The 25,285-nt window shown below is 35.2% G+C and overlaps 1 protein-coding gene across 2 annotated transcripts in view; it reads left to right on the forward strand.

Moving 5' to 3' along the window:
* Nucleotides 1–21,754, forward strand: part of LOC123540271 (uncharacterized) — a 135,825-nt gene extending 114,071 nt beyond the window's left edge. For both annotated transcript variants that reach the window (XM_053526894.1, XM_053526895.1), the window contains exons 6-10: nucleotides 868–1,761; nucleotides 5,655–6,341; nucleotides 9,366–9,419; nucleotides 12,725–13,213; nucleotides 20,685–21,754. In XM_053526894.1, the coding sequence (XP_053382869.1) occupies nucleotides 868–1,761; nucleotides 5,655–6,341; nucleotides 9,366–9,419; nucleotides 12,725–13,213; nucleotides 20,685–21,565 (3,005 nt within the window). In that variant the 3' untranslated portion in view covers nucleotides 21,566–21,754. The remainder of the gene's footprint in view (nucleotides 1–867; nucleotides 1,762–5,654; nucleotides 6,342–9,365; nucleotides 9,420–12,724; nucleotides 13,214–20,684) is intronic.
* The last annotated feature ends 3,531 nt before the right edge of the window (nucleotides 21,755–25,285 follow it).

The raw sequence follows: 25,285 nt of genomic DNA on the forward strand, positions 1-25,285 counted from the left end.
TGTAACATATTTATGAAAAATATTGCTTTTATCATGACGCAATTTTTCCCTTATTTTAGTGGTTACGGCGCAATTTTCCCTTCCCGCCATCATTCCCCCAAAACTTAATAACATCACTGCACTAGACTGTAGAGGCTCCCAGTAACTATGCTATCTGTGTCAAAAATATTATCCCACCATTTTAGAACTTCCATTATGTTCATATATTACTTCGCCAGTAACGGATAGTTCAACATGTTTGTTGGCAGTACTTAGATGCCATCTAATAGTGAGAAGGGCAGTTGTCGAGGCCGCAGAATCTGTGAGACTTGAAAGAGTTTTCAGTAAATAGTTGGAGAACACTTTGAGAGCTATGGTAGTCAGGATTTTAAGATTATAGTAGCTCTCTATGTGATATGAAGTTTAGTCAAAGTTTTCTATTTAAAACGTTACAGTGACCTTGAGGCTTGAAACCTTTTCTGATCAATAACTGCAAAACCTTGAACTTTTGGCTCTTAGACTTCATTGGTGTTCTTTTGAGGTAAGTAAGTTAAAGGCAGCATTTATAAATAATTACCAAGGGCACTCCAGTATGAGCAATCTTGATTTTAGCCAGAAAATGAATTGATAGTTTTGGTAATGTCAATTTGCTCCTCCAACCCCTATTAAAAGGATGTAGTATGAAGGTGTGTCAGTGTACTGTGAGCTACTTGTGTTATTTGTTCTCCAACTTGTTTTCATGTTTGAAGTTGTCAGATACTTTCGGAGTTAAAAGCTAGCTTTTGTACTGATTCTAGAAACACTGTTTAGGTTTGAAACAAAAGTCTTGACATAACTGCAATACTGTTTTAACAGTATGTAAGGAAAGTGTATTTTCAACCTTTTCAGGACATCATAAAATGAAACAAGAAAAGGAGAGGCAGGAAACTCAAGAAAGAGAAGAGGCTCTTGCCCGTAGTATGGCTCTAACAACCCTACCAAGTTACGGAGATCCAACATTCATGCCCCAGTGGTCACCCAGGTATCCTTTACCTCAGCATGGATTACACCCTGTGGCACTGAGCCGAGTCTCCCGAGGAGGGGGAATGAGGGGCCCTGGTGCTAAACATCAGCCCTATCCAATGGCACGGCCATCAAAACCACCTTTGAACTTTGACCAGCAGGGCCAGGTACCAGTACCCGGTCCAAGCACAGGAAATAAATTTGAAAGTCAGGTGGTTAAAATTGAACCAGATGATGAAGATGAAAAATCCAATCAAAGTGTTAATGATTCTGTTCAAACATCTAGTAGTGCTAGTGTTCCAGGAAATAGTGAACCTCCCTCACCCTCTACCAAACCCTCCACACCCTCACAAACTCAAGGACAACACGCACCAGATAACGATGATGCTAAATCAGAATCATCCACATCAACCATTGCAAATAAAGCGTCAGATCTCAAATTAAGTGACACTGCCCCACCAGAGGGTCTTAGTCTTGACTCGGATTTATCAAACTTAATATCAGCATCTACATCAGTTTTTGACTCAAATGTTGAACAGCCGGCAACTTCACAAGACTCTGCAAGTGAACCCCAAACCCCACCTGGGCTGGACTCAAATGTTAGTGTTAAACTTGAAGCAGTGACTGATTCAAAAATAGGTTTAGAAATTACAGGTGTGGGGTTAGGGCAGACTTCTATGCAGGAGCAGATGAGCTCCCAAGAATGGATGTCAAATGTTCAGAATATTATGCAGGGTGCTACAGGAAGTTCTGCAGATACGGCTAGTCAACAAAGTTACAGTAAGTTTCATTTACATATTCTGCTCTTATGAACTGCTAGATGGATCTTCATCAAACTTGGTCTGTAGCATCATTATAATGTCCTCTCCCAAATTTGTTCAAATGGGGGCACTTGGCTCCTTTTAGGGGCCGCTAGAGCTACAAAATAGAAATACGTTTAAACGACTTCTTCTCATGAACCGCTTGATAGATCTTCATCAAACTTGGTCTGTAACATCATTATAAGGCCCTCTCCCAACTTTGTTCAAATGGGGGCATATGACCCTTTTAGAGGCCGCTAGAGCTAAAAATAGAAAACCTTTAAACGACTTTTTTTCATGAGCCGCTTGATGGATCTACATCAAACTTTGTTTTTAGCATCATTAGCATAAGGTCCTGTATCAAATTTGTTCAAAGGGGCACTTGGCCCCTTTTAGGGGCCCGCTAGAGCTAAAAGTAGAAATACCTTTAAACGACTTCTTCTCATGAGCCGCTTGATGGATCTTCATTAAACTTGGTCTGTGGCATCATTGTATGTTCCTCTTCCAAGTTTATTCAAATAGGGCCACTTGGCCCCTTTCAGGGGTCGCTAGAGCTAAAAATAAAAATACCTTTTAAACAACTTCTTATCATGAACCACTTGATGGATCTTCATCAAACCTGGTATATAGCATAATTATATGGTCCTCTCACAAGTTTGTTCAAATGTGGTCACTTGGCCCCTGCTAGAGCTAAAAATAGAAATACATTTAACAATCTTTTTTAATGTTTTTTTTTTTAATTTAATACTTTGTCACAAGCAAGATCTAATTAGGTCAAGGAATGCTTCAGGTGAGCGACTGAGGCCAATTTTGGGTCTCTTGATTTGTGTTTAACATGTATCAATGTATACAAGTGTGACAATAAAAATCAGAAAGAAATCTGAAAATGGCATACAAAATCAGAACACGCTTAAAATGAAATTTATGTTTATTTATGTTAACTCTTTTATGATTAACTTATTTTTCCCTAAAATACAAAGTTTACAGTTCTTTTTGAAATTTTGATGCACAAAATCTGCGCGTTAAAATGTGAGAAGGGGAAAAATTAAAGACAATACTCTGAAAACGAAATCGGAAACCCCCGTTGTTTTCGCTCATTATACAGTAAAATAAATTTATATTATAATTTTAGTGTGTTTATTTTTAATCTATAGACATTCCGCCCGAAAACCATAATTTCGTAGAAAGATTTTGGTATGATTTTTGCATAAAGTAAGCTTTCCGTCGGCGAATAGTCGGGGAACATATTTGAAAATTACATCACCGTATAGGTTTCAACGGGCTTGTTATATTAAAAGTTTTTTTCTATTTTTTTTAATTAAATGGACGCCTCGAAACAACATTAGTCGCCTAAAAACGGCAACGTTACAACTATTTAGGGCAAAGCTATCCATTCTACAAATAGAGGAGCAACTCCAAATTAAACATGTCAGCACAGTTCAGTTTTTTATACTTTTTGGTAGTATCAAAATTTAGCTTTCAAAATGAAGGAGGCATGTTTTATACTGTCTAAACTCGCACTGAAATGCCCACTAGAGATAACTAATTTTCGAAATCAGACGTTTAACACATGCACATGAGATCAAAAATCTGTGTTGGCGATCTAAGGTTTTATTAAATTGCATGGTACTCAAATTTAAATATCGAGACAATTACTAAACTGTTATGCTCAAATGATTAGTTAATGATATACATATTGAACAAAACATCGCCTTTTCAACATGTGTCAATCATTTGTATATTTACCGCGTACCTTTTGTGTCGGCAATTTGGACCACAGATACGTTACATCTATTCATTTCAAATACTCAGGTGCGTAATGCATGTTCCAGAACGACTATTGACAGTTTGAATGTTTAATGATATGATTATCAAAAAATATTTATTTATTAACGAAATAAACATATTGTAGAAAATAAATTAAGATGATGTTCAACTGCCACCTTGTTTCAATTTTTTAACAGATGCGTTACGAATCGTTTCATTCAGCATACATTTATATTGCATTTATCTTGAAATGTTACTGGAGAGTGTAGTTCAACACATGTTTAACTTTGTATCCGAGTTAAAGTATTTAACTTTTAGTCTAAATTTCATTTTTTTTCACTTGAGAAAACATATCGAAAATAGATACGTTATACGACTGTGCTATAAATGTATAAAAATGTTTGAATTGTTTGAATAATCATCACTTTAACTTAAAGTTTTAGAAAAAAAGTTGATGACGGTTTTATTATTGATATCTGAAGTTCATAAATATTGAATAAAACAGATACGTTACAATTTCTATTTTTTATGTTCGATGTTCAAATTAAAGTTTTTCTATACAAAACATAAACATTTTGTGTTATATTTCTTTATTTCCAAATAGAATCATATCAAAATGTATGAAATATAAAGCAAATGTAACGCCAATTAATCAATTTAAAAATGCGACATATATGTATACGTTTATACGAAATGGGTAGACAATTTTCACCAAAAAGACTGTATTTTCGGATATATCTACAAACCAACAATTATATTATTCATATAGTATCTTTCCCTCGTCATTGTAAGAATGTTAATCTACATGATGATATAGATCTTATTTCATAATCCAATATGAAGTGCGTTTTATGACAACTGATATTTGTGTAAATTACCTTATTTTTCCATACAATTTAATTTATTTTATCAAACATAATATATAAATAACCTCATTTCTTATTAAACTATAAAGAGTTTTTAGTCTGAACAGGTAAATAACGGACACAAATATTGTTATGTGTTATATTAAAATATTTTTTTGAATGAAAATTCGCAGTGTAACGTATCTGTCGCTGATTTACAGCTATCTTTGCAAAATCAATGAAATAACGAAAAATTGTCGATAGTTAACTAAAATATTTAATTTGTGTACTCCAAAAGCATGAAACAACTAAATAAATACAAACCTGATTATATTTGGGAACATCACATTTTTACTGTCCAAGTTGCTCCTGTATGTGTAGAATGGACAACACGTGTGTGTGATTGTTCGACGCCATTTGCATAAAAAGTGTGCATTTTACCTTTTTAATAATTGGAAATCGGTTGAAGATCAGCTTTTACTATTATTTAAATATATTTTCAAGGATGCAACTTGTTTAGAAATTCCCGCTCATTACGCTTTCTTTACCTTGAGGTATTTCTTTAAATATCACTTTATATCTAGCTTGATGCATCTGTGAAAAAAAAGAGTTATGAAGTATTATTTTAGAATTTTGTATGTTTTACAGACATTACGGAAAGTGCTGGCCCGATTTTGAAATAATTTCAAACAAATTGTTCATATTTAACCCTCTGCCAAGATTGTTCAAATTATTTCAATTCGTCAAAAACATGGCCGCCAGGGGCGGTGTCTCTTTTCTCGTTATGTATATATTTGTAACTCTAAAAATCTTCTTGTATGAAACTGCCTTTCCAATTTTGAAATAAATTCAAATAAATGGTCCTTGTCTTCAAATTATTTCGATTAAAAAGAATGGCCGCCAGAGGGCGTGGTCTATATGTATATAGTGGAAATTTTAAAAATCTTCTTTTATGAAGCTGCTGGCCTGATTTTCAAATACTTTTTCACAAATGGTCCTTGTGTGAACCAAGAGTGATTAAATTATTAGATTCCTCACAAAAAATGGCCCCAGCGGAGGCGGTCATTTTTCCCTATATGAATATAGTGGTAATGAATGTTAAAAATTTCTGTTTCAGAAAAATACCTTGATTGAAATAAAAAATATTTTTCAGTTTTCCATTGCATTCAAGCCACTGATATGCAAACTTCACCGTTTATTTGCGAGATTTTACACCGTTAAATGCCATTTAGGTAATATTTTTTCCTGTTTTTTTTTATAGAAATGGCAGACAAATATTACCGTTTGGTCAGTTTAGAAGTAAATGTATGCCCTCTTCCTCTACGGGAACTGTTTCATCTGTGCGCACAAACCGATAATCAGTTTACTGGGCCATACACAGCACAAAGTTACTTGCAGTTTAGACGAAATGATATAACACGTGCACTCGCAACAAATACAATCAGGAGAGATCAGTACAACAAGATATATCCAGCGACAGGACAAACAGATCTTACTGGCTGGGATACGACTTTGCTTATAGCTATTTTGAAACTGCTTTTTAGAAATACGCTTACTGGTCAAGTACTGAATGACATAGAGCATATCCGAGATTGTCGAAATTACTTGCAACATATCTCTGCCACTGCCAACATGTCAGATGGTGAATTCAATGCAAAATGGGGAGACTTAGAGGCTGCAACTGTAGCGCTGGCGAATAATGCGAAAGGTGCTCTCTACGCTGACGATATACAAAAGAGAATAAACAGTGCAAAAACAAGTCATATGCCCGATATTAGAGATGTTCTTTGCGACTGGTACAAAGAAAACACACTACGTCTTGAAAATAAGGTCGATACACTACAAGAAGAAGTTACATATCTAAAAGGAAAGCTAGATACCGTTTCTAAAAAGATACCACATACAAAATTGTTCCTCGACAACGTCACTGATCAGAGACAAACTATGGGTAAGACCTACATACTTATGTAAATGTACGGGCAGTTAATTACATTTAAAAATGTGTAAGAATTATTTAAAGTACAAGACTATTTGAAATAGTGTAAACGTAACATCCACACTATTATAACTGTACGCCATTGAAAAGAAAAAACTATAAAAATAAACTTGACTAGGGCACAAATCTTCAAACGCAACATTTAGTTTTTACCACTATCTTAAACATAACCTGAAGCACACTTCTGAAATTTGATATACAAATGCATTTAAACAATTAAAATACAAATCTTTATGTGAAATTTCATGAAGGGTTACAAGTCAGCTTAAATCCACTTCGGTTTACCCAGTTCATTTAAAATTGTGTACATACACACACATGAATGAATATAAATATCAAAACATATTACAGTTGTAACTCGATATATCTATCTCGCTGATCTCAAAACTCCAACTAGTAAAATGCCTTGGAATTTGAGATAGCGAGCACTGTATATAACATATTAACTTCTTAATTTCACATTCTATGTATACACCAGTTTCATACCTTAACATATAGGTAAATCATATATCGTCATTGATGTCATCAAACTATTATCAAATCGGGGTTGAAGGTATTTAAGTGTCTTTGAGAATAAATATATTTACAAAAGAAAAAAATACCAAAAAGATATACAACCGATGAAGAATGTATAAAATGTACACGGGGAGTATCTAAAGATGGCGAAAATTTAAAAAAAAAAAAAAAGAAATATTCCATGTCTGTGTCCATTTGGTTGTCCGTCTACCCTTTTGGGAGATGACGATTTCTACAGTTTCCTTTTGTTTGAAATTCTTTCATTAGTTGTATTCATGGGTAGACTTCCAAAACCGAAAAAAAGATATACGTGATTTTTGCATTTCCTGTTTTTAAAAAAGTTATCAGAATGTGCAAAAAATGCCCTTAAAATGTACACAGGTTTACTAGACTAGAGTTGTTCAGTACGAAAGAGAATTTGACAAAAAATTGAAATATTTTGTGGGGGAAGAAAGACGAGCTACAGATTATTTCGTTCGCAAATTATTTTGAAAAATACACATTTTTATGTTTGAATTTAAACCAGGTTTTTCAAAGTTGAAAACTTTGTTATTTAATTGACAAGTAGTTGGGCGGGTGTATGGATTGAGGCATGAATATTTGGTATCCGATCAATAACTTTAGTTTGGGTTGAGGTATTGAAATGAAACTTGGCCTATAGATAGATTGTAGTAAGGCAAATTTCATTTCAATAACTTTAGTTTGGGTTGAGATATTGAAATGAAACTTGGCCTATAGATAGATTGTAGTAAGGCACATTTCCGTTAAATAACTTTAGTTTGGGTTGAGGTATTGAAATGAAACTTGGCCTATAAGTGGATTGTAGTAAGACAAATGTTGCGATTGAATTTGGTGTCAGTAGATTGGAGGCCAAGTTGCACTATTACTAATAATAAAAAAATATTCCGCTTAATAACTTATGTTTCGATTGAAGGATTGAAACTAAATTTGGTTATAATTAGCTTATAGAAAGACCATAAATAGGATTGCATAAGGGTTCAATGGGGTCAGGTTCAGGTCAGTATAACTGATGTAATGTGCATTGTGACTTAGAAAATTCCACCGTGACGCAGTGGTCTTATACGTTGAGCCATTTTTTGCTGTGGAACGGATGGGTCGCGGTTTAAAGCCCACTGAGATCGTATTTTTTTTACGTATGAAAACATAATTTTGATGCCCATGGGTCAAGGTTGAGGTCACAGTTACTTATACGATTTTAATGCTGGAACCGTTATCAAACATTGTGTCCATTCAATAAAAAACTAGGTCGGACAAATACTGATAATTACTTTGGGGTCAGTGGAGTCAAGGTCAATGTCACTGTAACTGAAAATAGAAGAAAAAACAGTTTCCGAAAAAATAATCTAAGTTTCGACTGATTGATTGATTGAAATTAAACTTCGCATTGAAGTGGCTTCTGGCGAAAACGAGGCTGGAATTGCATATGAGGATGGTGGGATCAGGTCCAGTCCATAGTTTGTTGGGGGGGGCGTTGTTTGTTTGTTTGTTTTTGTTTTGTTTTTTTGTTGTTGCTTTTTTTTTTTGCTTTTTTATAAATATAAAAAGGATATCGACAGGTCGTCATCATTATAATATTGAAAATAAAACCTTTTATTTCAAACTTTAACTAGAATTGCTAAACAGAACAAACGTATGTGCTTCTGAAGTTCAAACTTCAAATTTGACAAAATCTGCTCGTGCTGTAGATATCAAGGTATGGTTTGTTTTGAAATATCTATCTCAGAAAGACTGTTCTCGTCAAAAGTGATTGTAGAAGTTGTCTTTTACATAAATAAGAAGTACTAAACGAGCGTATCCGAGGCAGAGTACCCACGAATTTATCGCCACCACAATACAACAGACCAATTGCGGAAAACCATTTAGGCCTAAAACATTTTTTGTAGCATGGTGAAATAATTAGGGTAGGTAGGTCGGATATTTTTTCTTTTAGAACATTTTTATTAAGTGAATGATTTCGGAAATCATTTTTACGTGAAAAAAAATTAATACAAATAAGAGGGTTATGCCTTTAGAACATCAGTAAGTTGATTTCTAACATCGCTAACCATGTTTAAAGCATAAAAACTGCATAAAACTACAATAAAACTGCAGTTATGCAGCTTTTTAGGTCATACAAACATGACCAAAAATGTAGGGTAGGTCGGGATACCGGAAACAAACAATTTTTACACCTTAGCAGTACAAAAGAATGTCAAAATAGTACGTGCTACACATTTGCACTAGTTTAACGTTTGCATATAATTATATTCTATCTCGAAAATCAGCACTGTTTTACTGCTTGGGACCAGGGAAGCTATATATTTTCTCTCACAAAGTTAACTGGATCAATCACTAGAATACAATGAATGTATTGTATGCATATTAGTATGATCAAATTTCGAGCAGTTGACTTTGCCTTTCATCTTGCAACTAAAATATCTATTCCGACTTCTATTTTAGGTATAGGCACAAAACGTTTTAAAACAGTGGATGATCAACTGAATGTTATGCAACGTAAGTACAACAAAGTTTCGCCAATATTTTATTCAAATAAATTCTAAAATGTTTAAAAAAACAAGGAAGAATATCCAACAGGGAAAGCCACGTTCAAAAAACGCAGCCTCCCCAAAGACACACACGAACAACTCTTGCACACCATACACAAACATGAACACAAAAGGACAAAACAAACAAATACAGGAACACAGTGGGGCAACGCCTTGGAACGGTCAGTGGCAAAACCACCACTGGGGAGCTTAAACCGGTTTATGGTGCACCTAACCTCACTCTTACCCCTACCATGTTCCAAAGTCACAAGACAGTGTAAATAAAAGTAATCCCCGCCAGGTGAAACCCTAACATACGTAAAGGCAACATAAGGTATGTAATGTAAAACACAAGATGCCCTTGTAGATATAATATAAAAATTCAATCCTTAAGAACCTAAAACGCATGTACTCAATGCCTTTGCAGAAGACAGAGCAACAAGGGAAACACCCTTAAGGGCCCGACGGAACAGGCCAGAAGACGGAAATCAAAATAGCTCAGTCCTGGTGGGATTTAAGAACTACTAAACATAGTATTGGCAGATCTTACGAAAAATCGAATAAGACAAATAGCGTAACTTGAACACTAGTACCAATTCTGAATGTTTCAGGGTATAATGGAGAGTCATGTCAACGTTACACAAAGTATCAATTTAAGAACAAAGCAAGTATCAATTTAAGCAACATACATATTTCAGCTTATATTAGACAGCTATTATATATATATACATAAAATTGACAACCGAGCAGCCAGATAAAACGTATTTTCCGTCTTAATTGAATATAAAATATTTTACCTATAGGAGAGATCGCCCTGACGTCACGCATCAGCACCTGTTTATCTGGTGGTGGGCAAACAAAATATTTATAATTATTTATTATATTTTTTAAATTATACCCCCACAAAACGAAGTTGGGGGACAGGGGGGTGGGGGTATATAGGAGTGAGCTTGGCGGTCGGTCGGTCCGTTGGTTTTGCATGGTTTCCGGATAATAACTCATGAAAGGCTTGACCGATTTAAATAATTTTGGTACACAGGTGTAACATCAGAAAATACATGTCAAGTTCGAATTTGGGGTCAGTAGGTCAAAGGTCAGAGTCACAGTGACTCGGAACAGTTAAATGGGTTCCGGATGATAACTTGAGAACGCTTGGGCCTAGGATCATAAATTTTGGTACACAGGTGTAACATCATGAAATGCAGGTCTAATTCGACATTGAGGTCTGTAGGTCAAAGGTCAAAGTCACAGTGACTCGGAACAGTTAAATGGTTTCTGGATGATAACTTGAGAACGCTTGGGCCTAGGATCATAAATTTTGGTAAACAGGTGTAACATCATGAAGTACAGGTCAGGTTTGACTTTGAGGTCTGTAGGTCAAAGGTAAAGGTCACAGTGACTCAGAACAGTTAAATGGTTTCCGGATGATAACTTGAGAACGCTTCGGCTTAGAATCATAATTTTTGGTACACAGGTGTAACATCATGAAATACAGGTCAAGTTTTACTTTGAGGTCTGTAGGTCAAAGGTCAGAGTCACAGTGACTCGGAACAGTTAAATGATTTCCGGATGATAACTTGAGAACGCTTCGGCCTAGGATCATAAATTTTGGTACACAGGTGTAACATCATGAAATGCAGGTCAAGTTATACTTTGAGGTCTGTAGGTCAAAGATCAAAGTCACAGTGACTCGGAACATTTAAATGGTTTCCGGATGATAACTTGAGAACGCTTCGGCCTAGAATCATAAATTTTGGTACACAGGTGTAACATCATGGCATACAGGTCAAGTTGTATGTCAAAGATCAAAGTCACAGTGACCCGGAACAGTTAAATGGTTTCCGGATGATAACTTGAGAACGCTTCGGCCTAGAATCATAAATTTTGGTACACAGGTGTAACATCATGACATATAGGTCAAGTTATACTTTCAGGTCAGTAGGTCAAAGATCAAGGTCATAGTGACTCGGAACAGTTAAATGGTTTCCGGATGATAACTCGAGAACGCTTCTGCCTAGGATCATAAATTTTGTTACACAGGTGTAACATCATAAAATACAGGTCACGTTCTACTTTGAGGTCTGTAGGTCAAAGGTCAAGGTCACAGTGACTTGGAACAGTTAAACGGTTTCCGGATAATAACTTGAGAATGCTTGGGCCTAGGATCATGAAAATTGATAGGGAGGTTGGTTATGACTAGCAGATGACTCCTAGTGATTTGAGGTCAGTAGGTCACAGGTCAAGGTCACAGTGACCCGGAACATTTAATCAGTTTTCGGACAATAACTTGAGAATGCTTGGGACTAGGATTAGGAAACTTAATCTGGGGGTTGGTCATGTCAACTAGATGACACGTATTGATTTTCAGTTCCAAAGGTCAATGGTCATTTAAACCTTTTACGGACAATAACTTGAGAACGCTCGGGCGGAGGATCATGAAACATCATAGGGAGGTTAATCATGACTAGCAGATGACCTCTATTGATTTTGTGGTCAGTAGGTCAAAGGTCAAGCAAGTTTGGCTTTGACATTGGCTTAGTTCTGTAACAAGGCTTTATTGTGGGGGTAACTTAAAAAGTTTTGAATTGCTTACGATTTTCATATATTTTTATTCAAATATCTTTTGAAAATGAATAACCGTTTTTAATGGCATATGATTTTAATAGCGGCGTAGCGATGCTCCAAACGTTTAGAAAAATCACTGTAAGTTAAGTGTTCATAATTATTCAATTTTATTTCAAAATAATAATAAAAAGTTATTAATAAATTGCTTGATTTATATCCTTTCCATTGATCAAAAAATTATTGATATCATTTGTGTTTTAAGAAAGTTTAAGCCGCTAGAAAAACATCACTGTTAACAAAAAAAACATGGACGCTCGGCGTCTGCCCACGCGATCTTTGTCCTATCAGTTCTAAAAATAGAATATACAACGGATTTGTGTACAAACACGATCTCTCCTATAGACGGTCATATATTTCAAGTAGGTTTTAATTTTTTATTTTTGCAAATATAAACGTTTAGCAAGAAAATTTTCAGTTACACAAATACTATGGATTTCTACGTTTCAATAAATCTAATTTTGTCCTTCTGCCAAGGTACGACACATCCTTCAGGTAAAGTTAAAATTTCGACTCTTTTGCTCCATAAATATAAAAGGAAATTTATATAAAAAACTAGTTTTTAATTTCTTATTAATATGTTATCGCAATTTCATGTTACAATATCATAACCAGATATAAGGAAACGTAATATTTACATTTATTTAACAGGCAGATTTTCTGAAACTCTGAGACATAAGCTACCTGGCGACAACCCGAATTCTTTCTTAGAATTGCCTGTCATTACCAAGAAACTGCGCGAAGACCATTTTGTAGCTATTTGTGGTAGTAGAAGGAGTTTATATTTCCAAGCCGCATTGACAGCCATAAAAAACATGGGATATCCTGAAGACAGATGTTTTGAGTTAAACAAGGCATCAGAATGGTGGCGCATTTCTTTTGAAGAAGCTGATTGTATTGTTGTGGTAAATCCTTTCGGAAAGATTGGTTTTGACCAGAGTAAAGCATCAGACATGACAGACCTATTTGACAGCATGTTGAGTGCGACAAAAGATGAAAAGTACCAGAACTTCACATTCCGTGATATTGTTATAATATCAGACAAGGAGTTGCTTGACGAATGTAAGAAATACTTCAACCACAAACTGTTGGGATCGGAGATCACTATCCTGGATAATAGTCATATACTGGCCAGTAAAGGTATGTATTACATAAATGTCATATATGCAGTGTCGGTAGAAACATCGCCTTCTCTCTAACGCAAAGCCGGGGATGACAATGACGATACTAAAGTCATTGAAGTTTCACAATATCATGCTAAGTCATCGTGACATAGCGCTTTGAACCGACCACGATGGAAAAGCGCGACATCTCAATTGCAAAATTTAGCAAATTTAACATTAAGAGACAATAACAGTATAACATTTTGCGTTTTAGAATAACACCTGTCTCTTTGAAATAGAACCGGAAAAGCTTATATTTCATTTAGAAGATGAAATCTTTGACATTTTAAGCATCTTCCGATGATTTTCTTTACTACTAGTTTAATGGTAATTATATTTGATGTAAATTGTCTGTGTATATTTTTGGGTCATTTTACTTTTTCTTTATTGAATGTTGATCCTTTAATAAAACCCCTGGTTAACAAACATACATGTTAAACTATGGTAAAATATAGAAGACAGATAAAGAAGTAACCCGTATAAAAGCTACCATCATTATATGAGTTCCGGATAAATGACGTTATGCCGTCACTTTCGGTTAATTAAACGCGCAGAACAACTTAAATCTCAAATTTTCGTACGTGCCCCCACTAATTAGTGTGTTTTCGTCCAGCGATCCCGCCATTTTACGTCTTAAATCTTGAATTTCGCCCGCGCTATTTCTCGTTAGCTTAATAGTCAAAATGGGATTTTTAATAGTACCTATCTATTAAACCGTTCACATTAATTCGTTAATTCTGCCGTTACAATCATTTTGACGGGTATAAAATTAAACAATATAAATAAAATAAAGAATGAATGTAGATATTTGATAAGGTTTTTATTCTGCTAATCAAACTGTAAGGATAATATCTCATTTCGTATTTTGGCGAAAATATTTTGCTGGTACTAACTACCCAGGTTGTGTCTTAAGTGATCTGTGTATTGTATAATGCTTACTGAGCTGATCTGGACATGTAATACAGTAAAATCATAAAAAGCCATTAAGCTGTAATAGTGAAAGGGATACAGTAATATCTCATCAACCGAATACTAGTACCTATGTCTGCTTTAATTTACAACATATCATACAGTGTCATCTCGATAAAATCGCGCGTGAAATATTGGTTCGATTTTTCTAAAAGTGGCGTAATATTTATGAAAGTTTCAGTACTGCTCTGACTTAAGTCCGCAACTGACCAATACGAAATGATCACTAACATTACAAGTAGGCTTCTTTTAAAAAAGAAACCTAGGAGAGGTTCAGTGTCGCTCCTTTTAAAGTTATATCAGAAACATAGATGACAATTGTTATCTATGTCTCTGGTTATTATGATAGGTTGTACTATAGACGAAAAACAGTTTCCCTGTTACAGGTCGCTGTGACCTATTAGGGGGTCATAGTCATTGTGACCATGACCTAATGACCTCAAAATTAATATGTCATCTTCAGGTTATGATCAACATCCGCCAGTCCGAGGACTGTAGGCCCAAGAATTTCCTAGTTACTGAATTTCATTTAAAAAAGTTCAAAAGCTACCACTGAAGTGAAAAAATATATCATTCTTTTTTAAATGTATCTTTTAGAGATTTTTATTGTTAATGTGCTATACGAAAAAAAATATCTTAACATTTTATTTGTTCTAGTTTATTACACAGTTTGTAAGGTTTATATGTCGATTTGCCGCCTTGGTTTGATCACGTGATTAACATCTCCGGCTATCGAAGCTCGGAAGAACTCTTCTTATTCCTGCAGATCATCCGAACGGGGCAAACAAATCCGCCAGTTAAACAAAAATTCCATTTAATTGAACGAAATACATTTTAACGTGATTCAATTGATAAACATATCTTTAAATACTGCGAAAAGAATAAATAGTAAATATATTTATATCTATATATTTTTGTTGATACCTGAACCGTTTCGAACATTTGTAACAATATTATTACACTTTATTTCTTTATTTTAAACGAACAATTATTTTCGTCTTAGAGGATTTCAAAACTTACTTGTGCGCAAGCGCATTGGGCCATTTAAGACTGGCTCGCCGTAATTCGCGCTAGAAAGTGAAATCTAACGCCGTAAAATTAGTAGATTAATCTAAATCCTAATTTGAAAGCCAATACTATGGATAGGTCTTGATAGACCTCTCCAATAAAAAACATATGTACAGAATGACATCTTCGGCAGTGTAACATATCAGAAATCAAAGATGTTTTGGAACGTTTAACTAAAACAACAGAGTGTAACCTCGTACTGTGCCTTTCCGATGTTGGGTTCAGTCCAATGTCTCTTCGCAAAAAAGATGAAAATGATACTACAGTATGACTACATGTACAACGGCTGAAACTTTAGACCATTTAAAACTGACATTTCGGTATAAGTTATTGTTATATTATACAATCCCACCTCTCATGCATGTAATGATGAAAGAGATTTTGCTCGATATTTGAAATCCAAAATGCCGCCTTGCATTATCACATGCAAGAGTTTGCCTTGTCTAGTCAAAAGTTTAAATTTCAGTGTTCCATATATTTCGTAAGATCGGTGTAAATGCAGTGTAATCGCCATTAATGGTTCCTCCCAAAACTATTTAAAGACTGCTATTGAAATTAATGTATGCAAAAGTTACCTCTAATACAGTATAACTTCGACGACAGCAGCAGTGTTTAAGGATTCCAAAGTGTTTTTGGATTCAAAAAAGTATTTGAAATTAATTGTTACAAAATTTAATGCGTCAGAGGATTTTGGTCTTATCAATATTGTTCACGGAACTTTATTGATAAAGTAAAACTACCATGGCGGCATCATCTGTAAGACTGTCAATAAAAGAGAAGGTTTACTTTTACCTAAAACTGACACAAAAACGGTAAATTCTAATTCCATCTGTCAATAACTATTGTTTTACCACACTGACCACGTGAGCTAATTGCAATTGGTTAATTATTTAAGGAAAATATCTGACGTAAATGAAAACACTTTTCTTCAATTTCTAACTGATATTCTAAACAAATCTTAAACTATGTGACCATACATTTTGTTAAAGACGTTCAAAATGTTTAAGCGGTACTTAACTAAGCTCGCCCCTGAAAGATTCACAAATAAACTTAGTATTCCCCCATTTTACTTAATTGCTCAAAAATCCAATTCAATGACATGTTTTGATCTTAAAAATAATTCTGTTTCTAAAATCCTAAATTGGCATAAAAATGTAAACACTCTTGTTGCGAAAAATGTTGATCTTCATTTATTACCAGCGTGTTTTCTTTCAGCTCAGCAAAACTTCTGTTCAAGGTGAGCTATAAGTATAGGGAGATGGTCCAGCACCCTTCGTCCTGTGGCAACATTTTGTTTAAGCATCTTCTCTTTTGAAACTAGTGGTTAGAACCAAACTTAACCAGTAGCATGCAGGCATGAACCTCTATTTGGTTTATTCAAATGGTTTGCCTTGGTCCCTTTTCTGAGACCAGAGCTAGAAATTGGAAAAACTTCAAATAATTTCTCCTCCTGAATCACATACTGGATCTTCCTCAAACTTGGTCTGTAGCACCATTATAAAGTCCTCTCACAATATGTTCAGATAGGTTTATTTGGCCCCTATTAGGGGCCACAAGAACCAAAATAAGAAATACCTTTTATGGATCCGGACATCTTCATCGTCCACCGTTCAATGGATCTTCATCAAACTAGGTATGTAGCATTGTTATGAAGTCTTCTTTCACATTTGTTCAAATAAGAGCAGTCCGTTAGGGATTACCAGGGGCTGAAAATAAAAATGCCTTTTAACAACTTCTTCCTATGAACCACTCGATGGATCTTCATCAAACTTGATATGTAATATTATTATAAGAATCTTACCTAAATGTTTACAGTTGGGGCGCTTGGCTCATTTTATGGGCTGATATAGCTAAAATAGAAATACCTTAAAATAACTTCTTCTCATGAACTGACTGATTGATCTTCATCAAGTATGGTCTGATGCATCATTATAAAGCCGTCTTCCAAATTCTTTTCACTTTTTAAGGGCCACTAGAGCATAAAATAGAAATACCCTTGTTACTTATATGTAATTTGTCCTTGGACTTTATTGTTGATAGCTGTTATTTACTGACATAGCTTTGAGACATGGTGTATTATATATATTCCGGAATGTTTTACCACAATACTGATAACAGTGTGTGACAAAATATTTAATGTCTGGATTATTCATGTATCCAGAATGTTCTTTTTATTCTTAGTGTTATTTGAAAGTTCTGGAAACTTTCATTAATAGGGTGCTATCTGACACCAAGCCAGAACGTTGAGTTATAGTATTATTGTAAACTTTCCTGTAATGCTTAATAACAAAATATTACCAGTTTGGATATTTAACATTTGAAGGATTTACATTAAAAATGTGGATTTAAAAAGTTATCTTTGAAGAAAGGATATCAGTTTTGAACTGTTGTGAAATATTATGGAATTTATACTGATTGGATTTAAATTTAACCTGGACAGGAATTGGAAAAAAAATGAAATAAGATTTGATCTTACGGCCGTTTGACACTTTTAAAGGTAATTGAATTAATATTTTCATGAATAAAATTTTGTTATTGTTAACAGTTGCTGGTTTATTTTCTGTTACTTTTATTCAATGTAACAAGAAATTGTCAACCTTTGACGTTACAATTTCCATCAAACTAGGTCCGTAAATCATTAGATGGCCCTCTCCCAACTTTGTTCAGAGTTGGTGACGACCCTCTAGATCCGCTCGAGTTAAAAATATTAAACAAAATGTTTTAAATGACCGCTGGTTTGATCTTCTTCATACTTGACCTGTAGCATCATTATAAGTGCTTCTTCCTAGTTTGTTCAAATTGGGACACTTAGCCACGTTTTAGAGCTGAAAATAAACTTTAAAATTTAAATGACTTCCTCGCAGGAACTGCTTGATGGATTTTCATCAAACTTGGTTTGAAGTATCACTGAAATGGTCCTTCTTAGTCTCTTTCAGGGGACACCGAGGCTAACTAAAAAAAAATCGTACTATGAAGTTTGTTTTAATGTTAGTGCATAGCTAATATAGAATAAAACTTGAAAAGGGTGTTTTTAAAGAACTGCTTTAAGGACTTTTGCAAAATCTGATTAGAAGCAAGGTCAGGAAGAAATTTGTCCCCTTCAGGTGAGCGACTTAGGCCAATTTGGGCCTCTCGTTTTTCAGACGGTGTATATGGTACATGTATATAAGGCTGGAGCGGACCTTTTCTTTTCGATTTTGACTATATGAAAGACAATCGTAAATTCGTTAATCTATTGGTTCAGTTATCTGCTGTTAACAAGAAACTGGAGATTTAATTGGTTTACGGAAGATCCAGTTACGGTGGTTATATAGCCCTACTAAACACCGGACTGACGAATTTAAATGACGCTGCATTAAATTTTATGTACATGAAAAATAAATGTGTTTCAGGGACTCAGTTCTCAAATGTTTAAGACCATTTACAACTCTTTACAATGCTTAATGTGTGTTGCCGGCGAGGTTAAACTGTATGAATTTACACTAACCCTTTGCAAAGTAGACTTAGGTGGTCTATGAAGGTTTAACAATCATACTACCTGTGAGGGTTTTGAAAACAAAACTGGAATACCTAACTCACGATTGTGAACACGATCCCGACTCTAACTGACTATTATGAAGTTAAAGTGTACTTAATGTTACGAAAATGCATTTAAAACTCAAATCTCAAATGACGGATCTAGCCCCTGCCTAATACTTAAAATAATGTATGCTGCTTGCGCGGTTATACTGTATTGGCAATAAAGAATCGCTTCTGGGTAGCTTTATGAAAAAGAATGTTAAACATAACGCTTCAAGGTAGCTTTATGAAAAAAGAATAATAAGCATAACGCTTCCAGGAAGCTTTATAAAAAAGAATATTAAGCATAACGCTTCTAGGAAGCTTTATGAAAAAGAATAATAAGCATAACGCTTTTAGGAAGCTTTATGAAAACAATATTAAGCGTAACGCTTCAAGGTAGCTTGATGAAAAAGAATATTAAGCATAACGCTTCTAGGTAGCTTGATGAGGAAGAATAGTAAGCATTACACATGAGGAAATATGGTACGCATTATGTTTTATGATGAAGAATTACCGAGGTCCTCTCTTTATAAATATTGTTTATCATCATCATCATCATCATCATCATTATTATTATTATTATTATTATTATTATTATTGTACCCCCCGACAACAAAGTTGTAAGAGGGGTATACTGGTTTCAGGTTGTCTGTCTGTCTGTCTGTCTGTCCGTCTGTATGTCTGTCCGTAGACACAGTCTTGTGCGCAGCATCTCTCCTCATCCCCTTGACACAATTTAATGAAACTTCACACAAGTGATCAGTAACAACAGTAGTTGTGCATGGGACATGTTAGATTCTTTCAGAAAAAAATTGCAGAGTTAAGGGACTTTGTTTTTTTGTTACTATACTATATACATAGACACAATATTGTGCGCACCATCTCTCCTCATCCCCTTGACACAATTTAATGAAACTTCACACAAGTGATCAGTAACAACAGTAGTTGTGCATGGGGCATGTTAGATTCTTTCAGAAAAAAATTGCAGAGTTAAGGGACTTTGTTTTTTTTGTTACTATACTATATACATAGACACAATATTGTGCGCACCATCTCTCCTCATCCCCTTGACACAATTTAATGAAACTTCTCACACGTGATCAGTAACAATAGTAGTTGTGCATAGGGCATGTTAGGTTCTTTCAGGAAAAAAATTGCAGAGTTACGGGACTTTGTTTTTTGTTACGATACTATATACATAGACACAATCTTGTGCGCACCATCTCTCCTCATCCCCTTGACACAATTTAATGAAACTTCACACAAGTGGTCAGTAACAACAGTAGTTGTGCATGGGGCATGTTAGGTTCTTTTAACGGCAAAAATTGCAGAGTTATGGGACATGTTTCTTGTTAACATACTATGTACATACAGTCTGCATATGCAATCTTGTGCGCGCCTAATCTTCCGAACCCTTGCACACAATTCAATGAAACTTCACACAAGTGATCAGTACCACCCCTAGTTGTGCATGGTGCATGTTACGTTCTTTTAGCTAAATATTCTGCATAGTTATGGGACTTTGTTTTTTGTTACTATGATGTATACATACAGTCCACGTAATTATGCAATCTTGTGTCCGTCAGATTGCTATGTACTGTGTCAGTGCATGCGGGGGGGGGGGGGGGGGGGGGGGGGGGGGGGGGGGGGGGGGGGGGGGGGGGGGGGGGGTATATTCATCACCTTTAGTGATAGCTCTAGTTGTTGTTGTTGTTGTTGTTGATATTGTTGCTGCTGCTTTTATTGCTAAAATTTCTATTACAAAGCGTTTCTTCATATCATTTCATACCTTTCCCCGACCTGTCTGAAATTAATAATTTGATAACATCATACTTTTTTTTTAATTTCAGATCGTGCGATATCACTACCATCTTCATTCAGTGAAGCAGACACGTACGACACCAGTGTGACCAAAGGGTGGAAATTCATCAAAGAGATAAATGTTAAATCTTACGACGAGGCGAGTTGTTTAATTACAGGTATGTGTATGGTACCTCCTAACCAGATTGCTGTGACTGATCAGCATAACGATTCACTAAAACTTGCGAATATCAGGGACGGAAGGATTATAGACCGTGTAATGTTTTCTACATTTCCAGGATGTCCAACTCTGCTACCACAGGACAGACTAGCAGTTTTGTTGCCCCAAGAACACATCATACAGCTATTTTCAATAGATAATAGTTTTGGATTTAATAAAGAAAATGCCATAAAATTAAATGGTAATAGCTGTTCTATTATGTTTGAAAATGGCGTGTTCTTTGCATTCCTCTTTTCCCCAGCTGTAGTTAAAACACTAAATATACAGGGTGAAGAACTAAGTATGATTACACTTGAGTCTGACATTCTTGATATGAATATTAATCCAATGTATGCAGCTTTGTGTCCAGAAAAAACGTCGTTTTACATTAGTGACTGGGGGAAAGACCTGCTGTTACGTGTTAATATGGAAGGACATATGATGGCCATGTACAAAGACAACGGTCTGATTAAACCAAACGGGATACTGGCAATGTCAGATGGATCAGTGTATGTATGTAACAGGGACAATGACACTCTGTTACAAATGCGGGCAGATTTTACACGGTCACGTGTCGTACTAGGACCCTCAGATAATGTGGCTGGTCCTGCAGCCATTTGTTACTGGCCGGAGGAAAATACCATGTTTGTTTCTTCTTCATCTCAAAATCCGATGCACAATTTTAAACTCAAAATGTTCACACTGATTTAATGAATGGAAACAAATATACAGTGTGTATAATAGATACATCTAACTTTAAAAAATAAAGGAAGCCGAAACTAGACAGAGTAAAGACAATATATCGTTTCTGTAGTTATTAGCATATAGCCATACATCAGTCTTACATATGTCGTTTTTAATCTGTCAATAATATAGAGATGGTACTTAAAAGTTTTAGTTAATCTTTTCTGGTTTTCTTTAGTGTCAAATGATAGCTAAATGCATCAATTTACCAGAAATATTTATGTTCTTCCTCCTGTCCATATAAAAATGAAAATATTTGATATTTAAGAAATGACCTTCTAAAAATAACTGAAGCAAAAATGGACAACTCTTGTATTGACAGGGTTTCATTGATTTTAGGATTTCCCCAATTATAAGCGATATCAAAAGTCCCTTTAGCTAAATGAATTCAGTACATAGTATATTGTAAGTTAAGTATACTTTCAACACTTTGAAAGTGCTTAAACTGAACGACATTCTATCTTTTGATGAATTAAAAATACACAGCTAGCAAGAATTTAAAAGAAAAGAGTCTTAAAACTTTGAGTGACAGAGAATGACACTCTCTTTACTATAAGCTTACCGAAACTATACATAACAAGGCAGTCTGAAAGACAGCTAAATCCCCCGCCACTGCTATGGATAGTGAAAGGGTAAACCTTTGATTTTAGCTGTGACCTTGACCTTGAACTGACATGGCTGACTCATGAATTCTGCACAACGTCTTGATGAGGTGATCATTTGACCAAAGTTTCATGAAAATCCTTCAAGGGGTTTAGGAGATACAGAGCTGAAACATTTGACCTTCAGTTGTGACCTTGACCTTGAGTTGACATGGCTGACTCATGAGTTCTTGTTGAGGTGATCATTTGACCCAAGTTTGGTGAAAATCCTTCAAGGGGTTAAGGAGATACAGAGTGGACACCAAATGGAAGGCTCAAACCTTCGACCCTTAGTTGTGACCTTGACCTTGAGCTGGCATGGTTGACTCATAATTTCTGCACATCGCTCTGATGAGGTTATCATTTGACCCAAGTTTTATAAAATTCCTTCAAGGGGTTTAGGAGATATAGAGCGGACACGAAATGGAAGGCTCAAACCTTTGACCCTAAGTTGTGACCTTGACCTTGAGCCGACATGGCTGACTCATAAGTTCTGCACATCGCTTTGATGAGGTGATCGTTTGACCCAAGTTTGATGAAAATCCTGCAAGGGGTTTAGGAGATATAGAGCGGACACAAAATGGAAGGCTCAAACCTTTGACCCTAAGTTGTGACCTTGACCTTGAGCCGGCATGACTGACTCATGATTTCTGCACATCGTCTTGATGAGGTGATCATTTGACCCAAGTTTTATAAAATTCCTTCAAGGGGTTTAAGAGATATAGAGCAGACACAAAATGGAAGGCTCAAACCTTTGACCTTAAGTTGTTGCCTTGACCTTGAACCGACACGGTTAACTTATGGGTTCTGCACATCGTCTTGATGAGGTGATCATTTGACCCAAGTTTCATGAAAATCCTTAAAGGGGTTTAGGAGATATGGACCGGACACGATTTTGTTACGGACGGAAAGACGGACGGACGGACGGAAGGACGGACGCAGACCATTCCTATAATCCCTCCGCCACGGCGGGGGATTAAAAATGACCTGAAAGAAGTTACTAAGGATTTTATAATGTAAACAAATCCTTACAACATTTTTTTCATATAATTGTAAATGAGAGGCCCCAGCATTTTTTCAAGTTGTGTACAAAGTTTTAGTTGCAACTTAATGTGAATAGCTGAAGTTACCCGCTTACTTTGTTTAAAACAATAATAAAACGCCTTATATTGTAAGGTAGTCGGCGGTCTGTAACGAAAATCGTCAAATCACGTAATCTCTTGATTTTTCAACATTTATTCGTTTTTTTTATGGAAAGCAATGATTGTGTTAAGCTATAGTTGGGTCCAGAGATTGTCATTACGTATCCACTACCTTAAAATGTGATTACATTTGAAGACAGTGGCTTTTAGAAATTTATCCAACCGAGTGAGAAGTGTATTATTTTTACGAGTAAGAAGAAATTACTTTTGATCTCCACAAAAATTATACATTTTTCTTTTTATTAAATGCTTTTAATAACTTTGTTTTGTGTGTACTCGTGAACTCTGTGAGAATCCAAAATACATGTATATGACGTTAAGTTACACGCGGGAAGGCGTCGAACATTCGTTGATTGTCAAATTAAGATAATCTTAAATTCTAAAATGGCTCGATTTGATTTCCAGTTAAACAAAGGAGATTAAGCTCTGTATATTTAAGAAATAATATATTCCAAACATTGATTTGTCGTTGAATAAAATCATTCTTTGGAGTTTAGATGCTAAGGAATTATATCACGAGGGCTCATCTGAACGACAAACAATGATTTTATTCACGCACAAATCACTGTTTGAAATATATTATTTCGATTCCAACACGTTATCAAGGATTATTATGTACGTCCTTTCCGATATCTATCATATATTTGCCTGATTTCTGTTGATTTCTTTTCCAGCGCACCGTGACGTAAAAATTGTGACGTCAGAAAAATGTATTGTTGAATAATAACACACAGTTTTCAGCCTTCTTTGTTTAACAGAAAAACAAACTGGTTGTATTAGTATCTGCGATAAACAACGGTTGACACGCGGACCGGTAAGAGTGCATCATGGCGTCAATTATGACGTAGAATTGCCGCATAACATCAGGTTCATTTCTCCTCGCGTAAATGAAGTCCAGAATAATGTTTATTAAAATATTTCAATGAGCATGTCAGAACGAAAACAATCAAGACCTTCTTATGGTTTATCGTCTGTTCAGATGCTTCGATATTTAACCCCTCAGACTAACGCCCTCGTGTTTGATTTCCTACGCATCTGAACTCTGAGCCGTGTTAAATTAGACGATAAATCACTCGAAGGCCTTGATTATGTGTTAAGCATATGATTTTAAATGCTTCTCCCCAATAATAGCGTGATTCCCGCGCAAACGCGATGACGCGTCCATTTCATGATAATTGATAAGATAATAATTCCTATTGCTTGTGCAACACGTGACAAGTAAATATAATTATTTGTTTCATTTTGAGTGACCAATAAGTATATTATTGTAAAAAAGCTCAGTCGGATAAAATGCAAGTACCAACCGTAAATCATCAAATCGTTTGCATGAGTTCGAAACCTTATGAGGATATATTTTTCAGATAATTCGTTTCTTTTTTCCCCCTATCCGTTTTCAATTCTGTTTTCTTACTTTAATGGCTTCCATTTGCGTTTGTCTTTGTATAACATAATTATGTTCATTATTCACTTTCTATTTAATATGTTTAGAACATGATTTTAACTCATATCTTTGATATGATACTGAACTTTTCTCATCTTCCATGTCGGCTTTAAATATTTTTCTGTCGTCGTGTTATAGAGAAAATGAAAAATATATTTTATACAAAAATGAAACGACTTTTGACTTCCGTCGTTCGAACCCACGCGGCGAAAGATCTAATGAACATATACAGTATACTTTACATCTGAGCTAATTTGTATGACATATTTAGATTTTACAAGTTGCAACAAGATTGCCAGACTGTCACAAAATACGCCCGTCGGATGAAAACTGTTCGACTAAAGAGAGCGGACAATATAGGCTAAAGGCAGTTTTTTGAGTAGTTCAAGGGCCATAATCAAAG

The sequence above is a fragment of the Mercenaria mercenaria genome, chromosome 16 (assembly GCF_021730395.1).
Source record: "Mercenaria mercenaria strain notata chromosome 16, MADL_Memer_1, whole genome shotgun sequence".
Lineage (NCBI taxonomy): Eukaryota > Metazoa > Mollusca > Bivalvia > Venerida > Veneridae > Mercenaria > Mercenaria mercenaria.